Source organism: Pipistrellus hanaki, assembly GCF_964339955.1.
Source record: "Pipistrellus hanaki genome assembly, chromosome: 1".
NCBI classification, from domain to species: domain Eukaryota; kingdom Metazoa; phylum Chordata; class Mammalia; order Chiroptera; family Vespertilionidae; genus Pipistrellus; species Pipistrellus hanaki.
The window spans coordinates 71,013,171-71,027,453 of NC_140503.1; the positions used below are offsets into that span (position 1 = coordinate 71,013,171).

Consider the following 14,283-nt stretch of genomic DNA (forward strand, 5'->3'; position numbering starts at 1 on the left):
ATTTGACCTCAAAACCCCTACTGCAATATAAACTTTTATTTAAATAAAAAAAGAGTTATTGTACAAATATTACTCTTCAGATGCAGCCTGCAGAGCCATAGCTATGGATGCTTAGTTCTGTGAGGAAGTGCTTCTATAGATTTTTAGGTTTAGAGATGATACCATCTGGATACCTTTGCTTGAACCTGGCAACCACATCTGGATCTAGTAGGTGGATCCCATCCAGCTGGTTTCCAAGGGTGATCCTGAAGCAAGGGGAAAGATGGGGCAAACCAAAATTCCAGAATTAAAAGGCTTAATTTTGTTAAAATATACCTTTTATTAAGACTGCCTATCATCTCATCAAATACCTATGCCAATTCTTTTTAAAAGGCCTTAATAGAATAGTATGTGGTAGCATGACTGGTTATGAATGGGCAGATTCTGATGTTAAAATAGGCAAGATCTGTGTCACTTAAGAGTTAATAACTGATGGGTAACCAGGCCTACTTTTCAAAGCTGTTGCTGACAGTGAGTATTCCTTAGATAAGTTAAATGCTAACAGCATGTCTCTTTTTTTAAAATTGTATTTTTTTAATTGAACTTACTTAAAACCTGTATGTTTTTGTGAACCAATGTCACCCAAGTAAATTCAATTAAAAAAAAATTAGCAGCCTATCTTTTAAAGCTCTACTAACAGAATGAAAGATGTTAAAATTCTTGACAGATTAGATTCTTAGTAACCACCAGGAAACAGATTCAAAACATCCACAGACTAACTGAGGAATATCTTTAGGTTGTAAAAGTGGAATCTAGAGAACAGTGGTTTGAATCCTAAAACCTGTGGGGTTTCCAATGAATGTTGCAGAATCCTGTAAAGCAGTCTAACATAAAATATAAGCTTAGTTGGTTTATGATCCTTCGAAGCCCATTTACAGGATATTGGAATATGATGTGAAACTCTACTAACTAATGTCCTTGACTATAAATACTTTTGCCCATGGGGGCTAGCATGTTCTCTGGTCACCTTACCAGTTGGGTTGCACATTGTGAGGTCGTCCAAATAATTCAATCTTGCGAGTGCCAGGGGATAGTCTCTCAATCATGCCATAGATTTCATCTGGTTTATGACTGGTAGAACGAACCTAGAAAATAAAGGGTCTAGCTATTTTTAAGTTACCCAAAATTGCAATTCTAGCCCTTTCCATTTATGTTTTAAGACCCAAATTTCTTTTTGAGAGCCAAAATGAGAGAGAACTTGGGACAATACCCCTGACCTCAATAACTAGTATCAATTCAAACATGAAAACTTTGGATGCCTGAGAAGCACATACCTCAGCTACGATCACATCACAATCCAGACCCTGGTTGAAGCCTTGGGGATTTCCTTTGACACCAACCTGCTCACCAGAGAACAGATTACCTTATGGAACCCAACATTCGAACTTTTTCTCAATGAGAAATCACATAATTCCTCTTTTTTGCTCCACCTAATGAATTGAGCCCCACTGCTGCTCACCAAGCAGTGTTCCTTTCCATGGTTCAACCAGTGACCTGTCCGGCCTGTCCGAATGATGCGTTGCAGTTGATTTGTCTTCACCCAGATAATTTCATCTACCCGTTCATAACTGTGGGGCATAAGAAAAACTAGAGCTTTAATCAGGCTTTCACAGTTTAGGAGTAGTACCATCTACTCTAAAGGTAGGGAATCACAGGAATACTCTGGGAGAAATAAACTGATTATCTATATAGCAATTATGTATTTCCCCCAAAAGAGTAGTTGGCAAACTCATTAGTCAACAGAGCCAAATATCAACAGTACAACCATTGAAATTTCTTTTGAGAGCCAAATTTTTTAAACTTAAACTTCTTCTAACATCACTTCTTCAAAATAGACTCTCCCAGGCTCTGGTATTTTGTGCAAGAACCACACTCAAGGGGCCAAAGAGCCGCATGCGGCTTGCGAGCCGCAGTTTGCCAACCACAGTCCCAAAAGAAAGCAACACTTACCCCCAGAGGTTCAGACATTCTCTGCCCAACTCCATGGCCCTAGGAAGAAAGAAGGGTTAAACAGCTACTTTCATGCCTGTTTATTCTTTCGCTCCAAGATACGTTGTTTTCAGTAGACATTCAGTGAACATTTACATGCAAGACACCATTAAGGCAACAGGATGATTTAAGAATGTAATAACAAAACATAGTATCTGTTCTCAGTGGCCTTACCTTTCACAAGGAACAAATATAAAGTTAAATATGATTCAATATATAATTTGTTATACATAGGCATTAATAGGAAAAAAGGCTGACTCAATCTTATAGTTAATAGCACAGCTAGGGAAATCCAGGATTTTATCCCCACCCAGTACTCACTCTGTACTATACCTGCCCATACTACATATCTTTGAACTGCATTACCTGCCTGTGACCCAGAGGAAGAGAAAGCCATCATCCTGCAGTACTGGTATGTTGAGCCTGCGCATCTCATCATCTGTCAGGGTCCCATAGGGCAGCTCCATGTGAATATCCCAGGGTGGGTCAGCCATCACAACTGCAAACTTGCCCAAGATACTGACGTCCAGGTAGCGGATATCACAACAGATCCACTGCATGAGGTGGTATTTGGTCATCTTCCCTTCCTCCACTCTGAGATTCATGGCCCCAGTCCCTCTTTTCCATCTATTTTCCTACTCCCCTTTAAGCATATCTATCCCACTCCATTCCCAATCAGCAAAACAGATTGCTAATTATGCCCTGCTTTTCTACATGTATGGCTGCCCTATCAGATCAAGTCCATAAACTGAGATAAGTTTTCTGAGCCAACAGGTACCTGAGGTGGGAAGAGTCTGTCTACATTGGAATCTCCTCCAACACTCTGTGTGAGAGCAAGCTCCTGGCTTGGTGTCTGGTCTTTGCTCCCAGGAGCCTCAGAATCCATGCAAGCATCAATTTCATAGTGAACATATTTGCAGGTATCCATGTGGAAACATGTATTAAGGAAAGAGCAGTCACCTAATGATTCATCAGTGTGTTTATTGATGATTCGCCTGGGGAAATAAAAAGGTAAAATCAGAATCAAGATGGTGTTCCACACTCAGAGCCAACAGTTCAAGTAACAAATTGTTTCACAATTTCCTATCTACTAATTTTCTCAATTATTAGAGCTTCCTTCAAGAGTTTTTAGAGAAGGGGGAGGCAGGGGACTTGAATATTTGTAATTCACACTAATGAGTTTTAATTCCTCTCTGAGCAAAGACATAGCTTGCTTATCTTATGTGAGGAAGGAAGGAAGGGCTTGCTGGTTAGCAGGGGTCTTCAAACTACGGCCCGCGGGCCACATGCAGCCCGCAGAGGAGTCTGATCCGGCCCGCCAGGTTTTTTGGGCAGTGAGCGCAGCCGAGGTGTTACAGTAGGAATTAGTAGTTCATATAGTCTGGCCCTCCAGCTCTCTGAGGGACCGTGATCTGGCCCCCACTTTAAAAAGTTTGAGGACCCCTGGGTTAGAGTATAACACTGGCCTAGGAGCCCAGAGTCCTGTTTCTCCTAAGATAATCTTCTTCCAAAGAACTTTAATTTGCACTGGGACTCAGAGATAGAAGTGCCTTGCTATTGCAAGAAAGGAGCATTAAAAAAACACACATACTTGTCCCTGGCCAGTTTTGCTCAGTGGATAGTGTTAGCCTGCAGACCAACAAGTCCTGGGTTCAATTCCAGTCAAGGGCACATACCTTGGCTGGGTTGCAAGCTCTTCCCTGGCCTGGACTCTGGGCAGAGCACCTGCAGGAGGCAACTAATCGATGTGTTTCTTTCACATCGATATTTCTCCCTGTCTTTCCCTCTTTTCCACTCTCTCTAAAAAAAATCAATGGAAAAATATCCTTGGGTGAAGATTAACCCCCCCCACACACACACACACACACACACACACCACAAAAAAAAGCACAAAAAAACCCCCACATACACACTTGGCATTTATTCGGGAGTCCAGCCTGTATTCCTCCGACAGAACACTACTTCTAAAAGTATACTTTCAGCCCAGTTGGTGTGGCTCAGTGGTTGAGCATGACCCAGAAACAAGAGGTCACCAGTTCAATTCCCAGTCAGGGCACATGCCTGGGTTGAGGCTTGATCCCCAGCAGGGGGCATGCAAGAGGCAGCCAATCAATGATGTCTCTAATCAGTGTTTCTATCTTTCTATCCCTCTTCTTTCCTCTCTAAAAATAAAACATTTTTTTTAAGTATACTTTCAGAATTTGGAGGTCTTTGACAAACTGTTGAAACCTTTTTCTTTTTAAAATATAATTGTATTGATTTCAGAGAGAAAGAGGGAGAGAGAGATAGACATCAATGATGTCTCACCATCAATGATGGGAGAGAATCACTGATCCGCTGCCTCCTGCATGCCCCCTATTGTGGATTGAGCATGCAACCCTGGGCATGTGCCCTGACTGTGATCTCCTGGTTCAAATGTCGATAATATTCAACCAGTGAGCTATGCTGGCCAGGACATATGAAAACCATTTAATAACAGGATTAAAGACATAATCTCAATGATTAGAAGCAACGTGCTGAAAAGGAATGACTACTTCTAGGAGACCCATCCCACCTCTCTCCCTCCCAAGAGACCTGAAGTGCAGCTTGCGACAGGGCCGGTCAGCATCACTGGCTTTCATGCACTCCTCCTTGGTTCCATAGTCACAGAACTCTTGCACTTGGGCCCGACCTCGTGACCGAAACTTTTCGACAATGGATTGTTCCTTGGCTGTTGTAGTATTTAATAGTTCTAGAATCTCCTGACTGACCTATTGACAGAAGAAGCTTTGAACTTAACAGGGTTTTAGGTAAAATTAGCCCTTAAACCACCTTTGTAAATTCTACTTGATAAAAATGCCCACCAAAACCACTTATGTTAGGTACTGAACCAAGGCACAATGAACTCTACTGTCACTTTAACTGGTCAAATTCACACACCTAGAAGTAGCAAATGGAAGAGAACTCCTGTGGCTCCATTATTTATACCAAGAACCATTACACAGTAAGTCTTCAACATTGTTGATAGGTTTTATAACTTTAAATGAAAAGATATATAACAAAACTAATTTTACCATAGGCTAATTGATATAAACAAAGTTCCTAAGGCATCTCATCAATGTTATGGTGAAATAACACTGAACAAAATGACTTTGAGAACTTGCTGTACTGCCAATTCACATTGTTTAATCAATTTCTATAATTATTGGTCCAGTATTCATTTCCATTCATCCCCCCCATTCCTAAATTTGGATTCATCTATTTTAAAAAATTTTTATTTGTTGATATTTAGAAAGAGAGGAAGGGAGAAACATCAATTTGTTGTTTCACTTATTTGTGCATTCATTGGTTGATTCTTGTATGTGCCCTGACTGGATTGAACCCACAACCTTGGTATATTGGAACAATGCTCTAACCAAATGAGCTACCCAGCCAGAGCTGGATTCCCCTGCCCTTGATCTTATGATTCTTCCAAACAGATTCAGTAACAAAGATTCCCTAAATCCGAGTTTCTAACATTGACATTATTAACATTTAGGGCTGCATAATTCTTTGTTTATGGGGGTTGTCCTCTTATGACTGTAGGATGTTCAGCAGTATCCCTTGCCTCTACCCACTAGATGCCTGTAGCATTCTCCTTTATTGTGACAACCAAAAATGTCTCCGGACCTCGTTAAATGTCCTCTGCGAGGAGGGAGGAAGGCAACATCACCCCCCTGAACAGAAGGGAACCACTGTTCTAGACCTTCAATTCTAAAAATTGCTCCTTGTGCCAGGGGTAAATTCCTCTCAACCAAAGTTATAATTCCAAGTATATGTATGAAAAAATTTCCATCTGCCCCTACCTTCTTGCTCTGTTGTTCCTTAGTTGACTGTTGGTTCAGAAGGCTTTCTATCTCCAGATCAACATCTGAGGCAGCATGTTTCCTTGATTTCTTGGTTGGCTCCTTGATTGTTTCTGATGCTGAAGAGGCCAGACCAGAGGCCAAAGAGCTAGAAAAGGCAGCTGCTGTTGTTGAGTCCTGTTCTGCTCGCCGCTTCTGGCCTGTGATAGTCCCTGTTACCTCCCCAGAGCCCTTTTCTGCCACCGCGACCATCATGGCCGAGAGCTTGGAATGATCAGCATAGGTCACAAGAGTAGGATGTGCATCATCTTGTAGGAGACCTCGCTTTACCTCAATCAACTCCTGAGCTGCAAACTTCTGTAAGAGGCTTTCTACCCCCTCTTGAGTAGCAGGGGCATCTGGCTGGGGAAGTAAGAGAAGGCAATAAGACACTGACCATGAACTGAAAAAAAAAAAGTGATAGATTCCAACCCTGACTTATCAGGTCATTACCGTGGAGATGGCAAGACAGATGGAAACAGCATCAGTAGGCAATGTGAGGGACAGATCAGAGAGATGGTGTAGCAACTTCTTCTCCAACTCAGGGTCTGTAGCTAATTCAGGAACTGAAGCTGTGCTGGACTTGGAGCCACCAGAAGTGGGTACAGTAGGCACTGGGCTGTCACTGCGGAAGGTTGGAGACAGTGCTGCCTCTGGATTCCGTAGATCTAGGGATGAAGAGAATATAAACTGAAAAAGGGTTCCGTGGCTGGTTTGGCTCAGTGGATAGAACATCAGCCTGTAGATTGAAGGGTCCTGGGTTTGAGTCTGGTCAAGGCCACATGCCTGGGTTTCCAGCTCAATCCCTGGTGTGGGGCATGTTCTCTCATTGATGTTTCTATCTCTCTCCCTCTCCCTTCCTCTCTGAAATCAATAAATATAAATATATATATATATATATATATATATATATATATATATATATATATATATATATATATATATATATTTAAAGAGGCAACTGCCAGCCTATATATTCCTCAGGAGTCAAATTCTTCAGCAATCACAGTACACAGTTCTTTCATTTCATGCGGGAAATCCTCCGACCAAATTTAGCACTAGATTAACTTTTCCTCAAACATATTTAAGCATTCATTCACTGCTTTGCCAGGATAATGCTCAGTTTTCTAGGAAGAGCTTACCTTTTCTCTATTGAATGAGAATTTTCATAATTCCTTGTCCTTCGTGTATTTTATAGGAAATGAGCAGCATGGTAAATTTAAATGTCCATACCAACTCCATTCAAGCTATTCTAAGTGACAACTGGTATAATCAACCTGAATTTAAAAGCCAGAAATATTTTCAACAACCTAAACTATGATTAAATCTCTCTGAGGAACAGAGTTTAAATTTTTATGAATTAAGGCCACTAGACATCAGAAGATATACAAATGACAGTGTCAGAGGTTAGAATAATGGAACCTTTAATATCACACTTAAAAATCTTATAATTTGCTGAAACCTAGTTACAAAATATTTCCTGACTGTATTTTTTTAAAAATCTATTTTTGCCCTAACTGGTTTGGCTCAGTGGATAGAGCATCGGCCTGTGGACAAAGTGTCCTGGGTTTGATTCCAGTCAAGGGCACATACCTTGGTTGCAGGCTCCTCGGACCTTGGCCCTGGGTGGAGACAACCTGTTGATGTGTTTCTCTTACATCGATATTTCTCTCTAACTCTCCCTAAAAATCAATGGTAAAATATCTTCAAGTGAAGATTAACAAAAAACAAATATATTTTTATTGATTTTTAGAAAGAGAGGAAGGAGATGGAGAAATATTGATGTGACAATGACACATCAGCTGCCTCCTACAAGGCCCATACTGGGAATTAAACAGGCAACCCTTTGGTGCGTGGTCCTATGCCCAACCAATTGAGCCACACCAGCCAGGGCCAGATGAAATATTAAACTCAGGATCTATACTGGAATTCTGTTAAATATCCTAATATATAAAGAGCCAGGGGCCATCATGACCAAAATGACAGGAAGGACGACCCAATAAGGCAGTTTAGTGAGGGACGACCAAACGACTGAACAGCAGGCTGCATGGGGAGACCAGGCCGGTGGGGGGGGGGGGCAATTGAGGACAACCAGGCTGGCGGGGAGGGGCATTTGGGGGCCACCAGGCTGGTGAAGGGGGCAGTTGGGGGCAACCAGGCCGGCACAGGGGGCACAGTAAGGGGCAACCAGGTCGGCAGAGGGCAGTTTGGGGCGACCAGGCCAGTGTGGGGGGGCAGTTGGGGGCGACCAAACTGGCAGGGGGGGCAGTAAGGGGTGACCAAGCCAGCAGGGGACACAGTAGGGCGACCAGCTCGACAGGGGGCAGTTGGGGGTGACAGACTGGCAGGGGGCGCAGTAAGGGGCAACCAGGCCAGCAGGGGGCAATCTGGGATGACCAGGCGGGGGGCAGGGGGCAGTTAAGGTTAACCAGGCCAGCTGGGGAAAGGGCAGTTAGGGTGACCACGCTGGCAGGGGGGTGCAGTTAAGAGCAACAAGACTGGGGGGTGGGAGGGATGGACATGACAGTTGGGGGCAACCAGACTGGCAAGGGGGGCAGTTAGGGGTAGGTGATCAGGCAAGCAGGGAGATGAGCAGTTAGGAGCCAGTGGTCCCAGTTTGTGAGAGGGATGTCTGACTGCTGGGATCGGGCCTGAACTGGCAGTTGGATATCCCCGAGGGATCCTGGATTGGAGAGGGTACAGGCTGGGCTGAGGGACTCCCCTCCTGTGCACAAATTTTGTGCACTGGCCCTTTAGTAAGGTATAAATGAGGCATTAGTTTACATGTAAAAATATTTTTATTACTTGCAAATTTCCACTCTCATGGAACTAACTTTAGTAAAATTTGACTCAGAAATTCCAAGGACATTAGAGCGGAACTATACCAAAAAATTTGCTGTAATACTTAATATTTTATGAAAATAAGTTATACCCTATTTGGAAAACAGATTCCACAATTCCATATTAGCTGTAAATATTAAATAAATTGACATAACTTTCTTCACCTTGCTTACTTATAATTCCTTTATGTTCTGCTGAATCTTGACTAGAACTTAGATGAACTGATAAAAGTTCCTTGTGGCACAAAGGTGTCATACCCATGGAAGAATCATGGAAGCACTTTGAAGATCAGGATGAGAGTTTGAGAGCAACTGACTTAAGCTAAAAATACGTATTAAATTTAAGTGACAGTTACTACCCTGTTTCCCCGAAAATAAGACAGTGTCTTATTTTAATTTTTGCTCCCAAAGATGCGCTAGGTCTTATTTTCAGGGAATGTCTTATTTTTCCATGAAGAATATGGTACACATTTATTGTTAAATGAAAATAAAGGAAATTTATTACCTGTATACGGTATGGTAGTTGTCAACACAAACCAGACAAACTGTGAATCCTACAGTATCAAGAATTTACTCATTTATTCAATGACAATCATGTCATCATCTTCTGGAAATCATCATAACAATCCAATTCCTGAATTTCCTGGTGAATTTCTTGTGACTCCATTTCTTTCAGAATGTGGACCAAATCTCTCATGTTTAGCCTAGGGGGGGCCTTCACTCAGAAGGAAACCTGTAAGTAGGTCTTATTTTCGGGGAAACACGGTATTTAGCTTACTTGAAAAACTATAGGCAAAACTCCTGCATTGAACAGGACTGATTTGGTGATCACTAAAATCCCTTGCAATTCAGAGATTCTACAAATCTAATACATTTGAGCTAAAATACCCCCATTATATTTTACACTAGGATCAAACTGATTTTTTTTATCAGTCAAGTTTAAAATTCTTTTAAAGTAAACAAAAATTTCTTTAATTAAGCAACCCAACTAAGAACAATCAATGGTAAATTTCATTAAGGAAAAAAAATACAAGGGGCTTTAAAATGAGGATTTCAGGCATAGCATCCACAAATTGTTTTATATATTACTGGAAGCCCGATGCATTTAGGCATGGGGGGGTGGGCGTGGATAGAGCATCAGTCTGTGGACTGAAAGGTCCCAGGTTCAATTCCGGTCAAGGGCATGTACCTTGGTTGTGGGTACATCCCTGGTAGAGGGTGTGCAGGAGGCAGCTGGTCAATGTTTCTCTCTCATCGATGTTTCTAGCTCTCAATCTCTCTCCCTTCCTCTCTGTAAAAAAATCAATAAAATATATTTAAAAAAACACAAAAAGATTTTACTTTTTCCAGTTAGTAACCAAATTTAGATCTTCTTTGAGTAATGTGTAATTTTTCTTAAAGGAAACAATAAGTCTGTAAAATGAACTATTTTTTTTTTATAGTTAATCCTCAATCAAGGATATTTTTTCCATTGAATTTTAGAGAGAGTAGAAGAGAGAAGAAGAGACAGAGAGAAACAGCAATGTGAGAGACACATCAATTGGTTGCCTCTTGCATGTGCCCTGATAAGGGCCAGGAATGAATCTGCAACTGAGGTATGTGCCTGGACCGAAAATCAAACCAGAGATCCTTCAGCCAACACTCCATCCACTGAGCAACCAGCCAGGGCAAGCCCTGCTATTTTTATGCAGGCTTTTTCAGAAAGCAAAGTTTTTCAGGAACACACACATATGTATATAGTAGAAATGCCTTGAATCATATCTTTCCAGAATGCTGTTTTTGAAAAAGTTGATGAAATACTTTAATCCCAATTATAGTAGTCTATAATAAATTAAGAAGCAATTGGGTACCCAAGCCAGGTAGTTCAGTTGTTTAGAGCATTATCTGATAAACCAAGGTTGCAGTTTCAATCCCTGGTCAGGGCACATACAAGAATCAACCAATGAATGCATAAATAAGGAGAACAAATTAATGTTTCTCTCTCTCTCTTCTTTCCTCTCTCTATAAAATCAGTAGTTAAAAAATAAAAGAAGCAACAGGTCATTTGTCTATGATAGTGATGTAATTGTTGTATTTTCTATCTAAAATTGATATGCATGTCGTCTGGCCAGCTTTGCTCAATGGTTAGAGCGTCAACCTGTAGACTGAAGGGTCCCAGGTTCAATTCTGGTCAAGGGCGCATACTTGAATTGAAGTCTCGATCCCCAGTGTGGGGCATGCAGGAGGCAGCCAATCAATGATTCTCTCTCATCACTGATGTTTCTATCTCCTCCGAAATAAATTTAAAAAATTAAAAATAAATAAAATAAAATTGATATTCATGTTTAAAAGGCTCAGAAACAGAGGAAACCAAAGAATAAGAAAAAAACAAGCCAGAAAATTGATGTACAAGAGGTCAAAGAACTGAAGTATAAATATCAAGAAAAAAAAGTCTTCCTCTTGTGTAATTCAGTAACTACTCCAATGCTTGACTACTAATTAATCCCTGACCATATGACTTGCACCTCTCTTCCACTCACCCTACCCTCTTAACTTATTTTTAATTATCTAAGTACAATATAGCCCTCAAAACCAAATCCCAGCCCTCGTCAGTTTGGCTCAGTGGATAAAGCATCAACCTGTGGACCAAAGGATCCATCCTGGGTTTGATTCTGGTCAAAGGCAGGTACCTTGGTTACAGGCTCCTCCCCACCTGGGCCCTTTCTCTCACATAGATGTTTCTCTCTGTCATTCCCTCTCTCTTCCATTCTCCCTAAAAGTCAATGGAAAAATATTCTCAGGTGAGGATTAACAAAAACAAACAAATAAAAATAAATAAACAAAAAATAAAGGTGATTAAATGTTAAAAAAAAAAATTCCAAGTACCAACTTCTCCATAATTGCCTTCACTGACTAAACCAATTCTTGTTAGTTCTCTCACTGCACTCTTGTGGAAGCATTCGTGTGGCCTTTTACATGTATCATACTCTTTATCCGCAACTAAATTTCAAATTCCTTGAGAGCATGGTCCATGTCACACTTATTTTGTCTAACTACACTCATGCACACTGTAGAACTCAATAGACATTTCTTTATTATGGTGTGAGAGGGCATCTAGTTCCAGGGGTCAGAATGTGTGCATGGTCCTGATATGTTAAGACAAGATTTAGTGATGGATTTGAATAGACTGAGAAACACTGAAATAACCTATATAACAATAGTGGTACAGAGATTCGCTATTCTTGTACATCTTTTATCATTGATTTGCCTTAGATAATTCAGGGATCGTGCTGGGAATGGGTGGTGAGGTTCCTTCGTTTTACGGTTGTGACACAGAAGCGGGGCTGGGGGATTAAAAAACAAACAAACAAACAAAAACTAATGCTTTCAGATTCCAGCTCCGTGTGTAAATGACGGAAGCATCGCCAGCTCCTCCGCTGATGGAGCCTCACCAACTCTGCGGGCCCCTGACCTGGGCACGGGTAACAAGGCCCCTCGCTCGCTCACGGTGCCCACAGTCGCAAAGAAAAGGCCACTGCAAACCAGTCACCAGAACCGAGGGGAGAGCAAAGCGCCACGGGAGCAACAGAAAGAGAGGGCTTTCTGTTTCCAGGAACGGGGCGAGAAGCCTAGCAAACCAAACGGGACGCTCCTGGAGACTGAGGAGGACTCAGGCAGGGCGGGCATGGGGCGCGGGCGTGGGTGCGGGGAAAGCGAACCGAGGGACCCGACGCCCGGGGCGGGAACCTCGCCGATGCTGCCGAGGCGAGGGAGGGAGTACCAATGCAGGGGGCGTTAAAGACACAGCCACGTGGAGAAGGGCTTCCACTCGGGAGCTGTCTTTTTCTCCGGGTTCCCTCCCACCCAGCCCGGCCCAGCACCCGCCGGGGACACGCGCCTCACCCAAGTGCCCCGAGTCCTGCTTCCGCCTCCGCTGCAGCCTCTCCCGCAGCGAGTCCAGCTGCTTTTTGTGGGCCTGGATAGAGCTCCACGTGTCCGACATCCTTGTCTCCCAGCCTGGGTAAGCGCGGGAGACTAGCACCTCCCCGTTGAAGCTCCCGGGGAAAAAAAACAAAAAACAAAAAAAAAACTAATTCTCACACGGACACTCCAAGGCTAAACGAAGAGCGATCCCGGCGTTGCGCTAAATGAAAAGCCACTTCCGGTTCCGCGCAGCGTTGACGCCGAAACAGAAGCCATCTTAAGTGCTGGCAGGAGGACCGATGTTTTCTTATTGGCGCTCTCGGGTGCTTCCGGGTGCAATGAGGCTGTGGTCGCCATCTTGGTGCCTGGCAGAGCGGCCATGTTGCTTACAGGCGCGCATGCGGCCATGTTGAATATAAGATTAGTCTTGAGAGTTGACTAAGACAGTACTCCTAGAGCGGCACTTGTAAGACATATTTAAAATGAGGGGTCACGAGTTCCTCCGACAGTTTGATACATACCTTTCCCCCTGAAGGTGGTGTAGGTTTATGTTTCCATGCATTCATTTACAACCATAGCTATTAATTAGTTCCAGTCCATGGGTGTGTGTGCGTGGGCACACTTCTCTGAGGGAAGAAGAGATGAGGCAGTGATATTATTATGAGGTATCTAGGTATATTCCCACTCTTCTTTTTTTTTTTTTTAATGTATGTTATTGATTTTTTACAGGGAAGAAGGGAGAGGGATAGAGAGCTAGAAACATTGATGAGAGAGAAACATTGATCAGCTGCCTCCTGCACACCCCCCACCGAGGATGTGCCCACAACCAATGTACATGCCCCTAACCGGAATCCAGCCCGGGACCCCTGAGTCCGCAGACCATCGCTCTATTCCCTGAGACAAACTGGTTTTGGCTCTTCTTTTTTTTAAAAAAATATATTTTTCTATTATTTTTTAATTAATTCTAGAGAGAAAGAGAAGGGAGAGAGACATCAATTAATTGTTTCCCTTATTTATGCATTCATTGATTCTTGCATGTATCCTGACAGAGATTGAACCAGCAACCTTAGCAGAGCTGGATGACTCTCTAACCAGCAGAAAAAAGGGCTTCTCACTCTTCTTATACCAAAACTACATTTATCATAGTAATATATTGGAATAGAGTTCTCATAAGGGGGGGAGGGGGGATTCAGGTTGCATGTGTTTCTTATGCTGGTAGCTGGTTACATAAGAATGTTGTGAAAATTAAACCAATTTGGTATGTGCACTTCTCTGTACATGTAGTAAACTTAAATTCAAAACTTTGTTTTGTAAAGGATCCTCTGAATGGAAGCATTTAGAAACCACTGGTTTGTCAAATGCCTACATGATGCCAAATACTGTGTCAGAAAGAATCGCTTAAAAAAGGCATGGCTCCTGTTTTCAAAGAGTTTCTGGCCTGGTAAAGGAGCCAGGACCCATTATTAACATTGAACCATCTTTACAACATATGAGAACCACTGCTGTAGAGCCTAAAACACAGATATTTACATTAGGATTCATAACAGTAGCAAAATTATAGTTATCAAGTAGCAACAAAAATAATTTTATGATGGGGGTCACCACAACATGAGGAAATGTATTAAAGGGCCACGGCATTAGAAAGGATC

The 14,283-nt window shown here is 42.3% G+C and overlaps 1 protein-coding gene across 1 annotated transcript; it reads right to left on the minus strand.

Annotated features, from left to right (window-relative positions):
• Positions 1-16: 16 nt before the first annotated feature.
• On the minus strand, positions 17-12,915 carry METTL3 (methyltransferase 3, N6-adenosine-methyltransferase complex catalytic subunit). The gene is made up of 11 exons (XM_084862948.1): positions 12,614-12,915; positions 6,345-6,559; positions 5,853-6,254; positions 4,603-4,778; positions 2,807-3,023; positions 2,395-2,582; positions 1,990-2,028; positions 1,499-1,607; positions 1,314-1,379; positions 1,012-1,124; positions 17-245 (listed from the first exon to the last, which is right to left on the minus strand). Exons 1-11 carry the CDS (start codon positions 12,711-12,713, stop codon positions 134-136), a joined length of 1,737 nt encoding a protein of 578 aa, XP_084719074.1. The 5' UTR covers positions 12,714-12,915; the 3' UTR covers positions 17-133.
• Between the last annotated feature and the right edge of the window lie 1,368 nt (positions 12,916-14,283).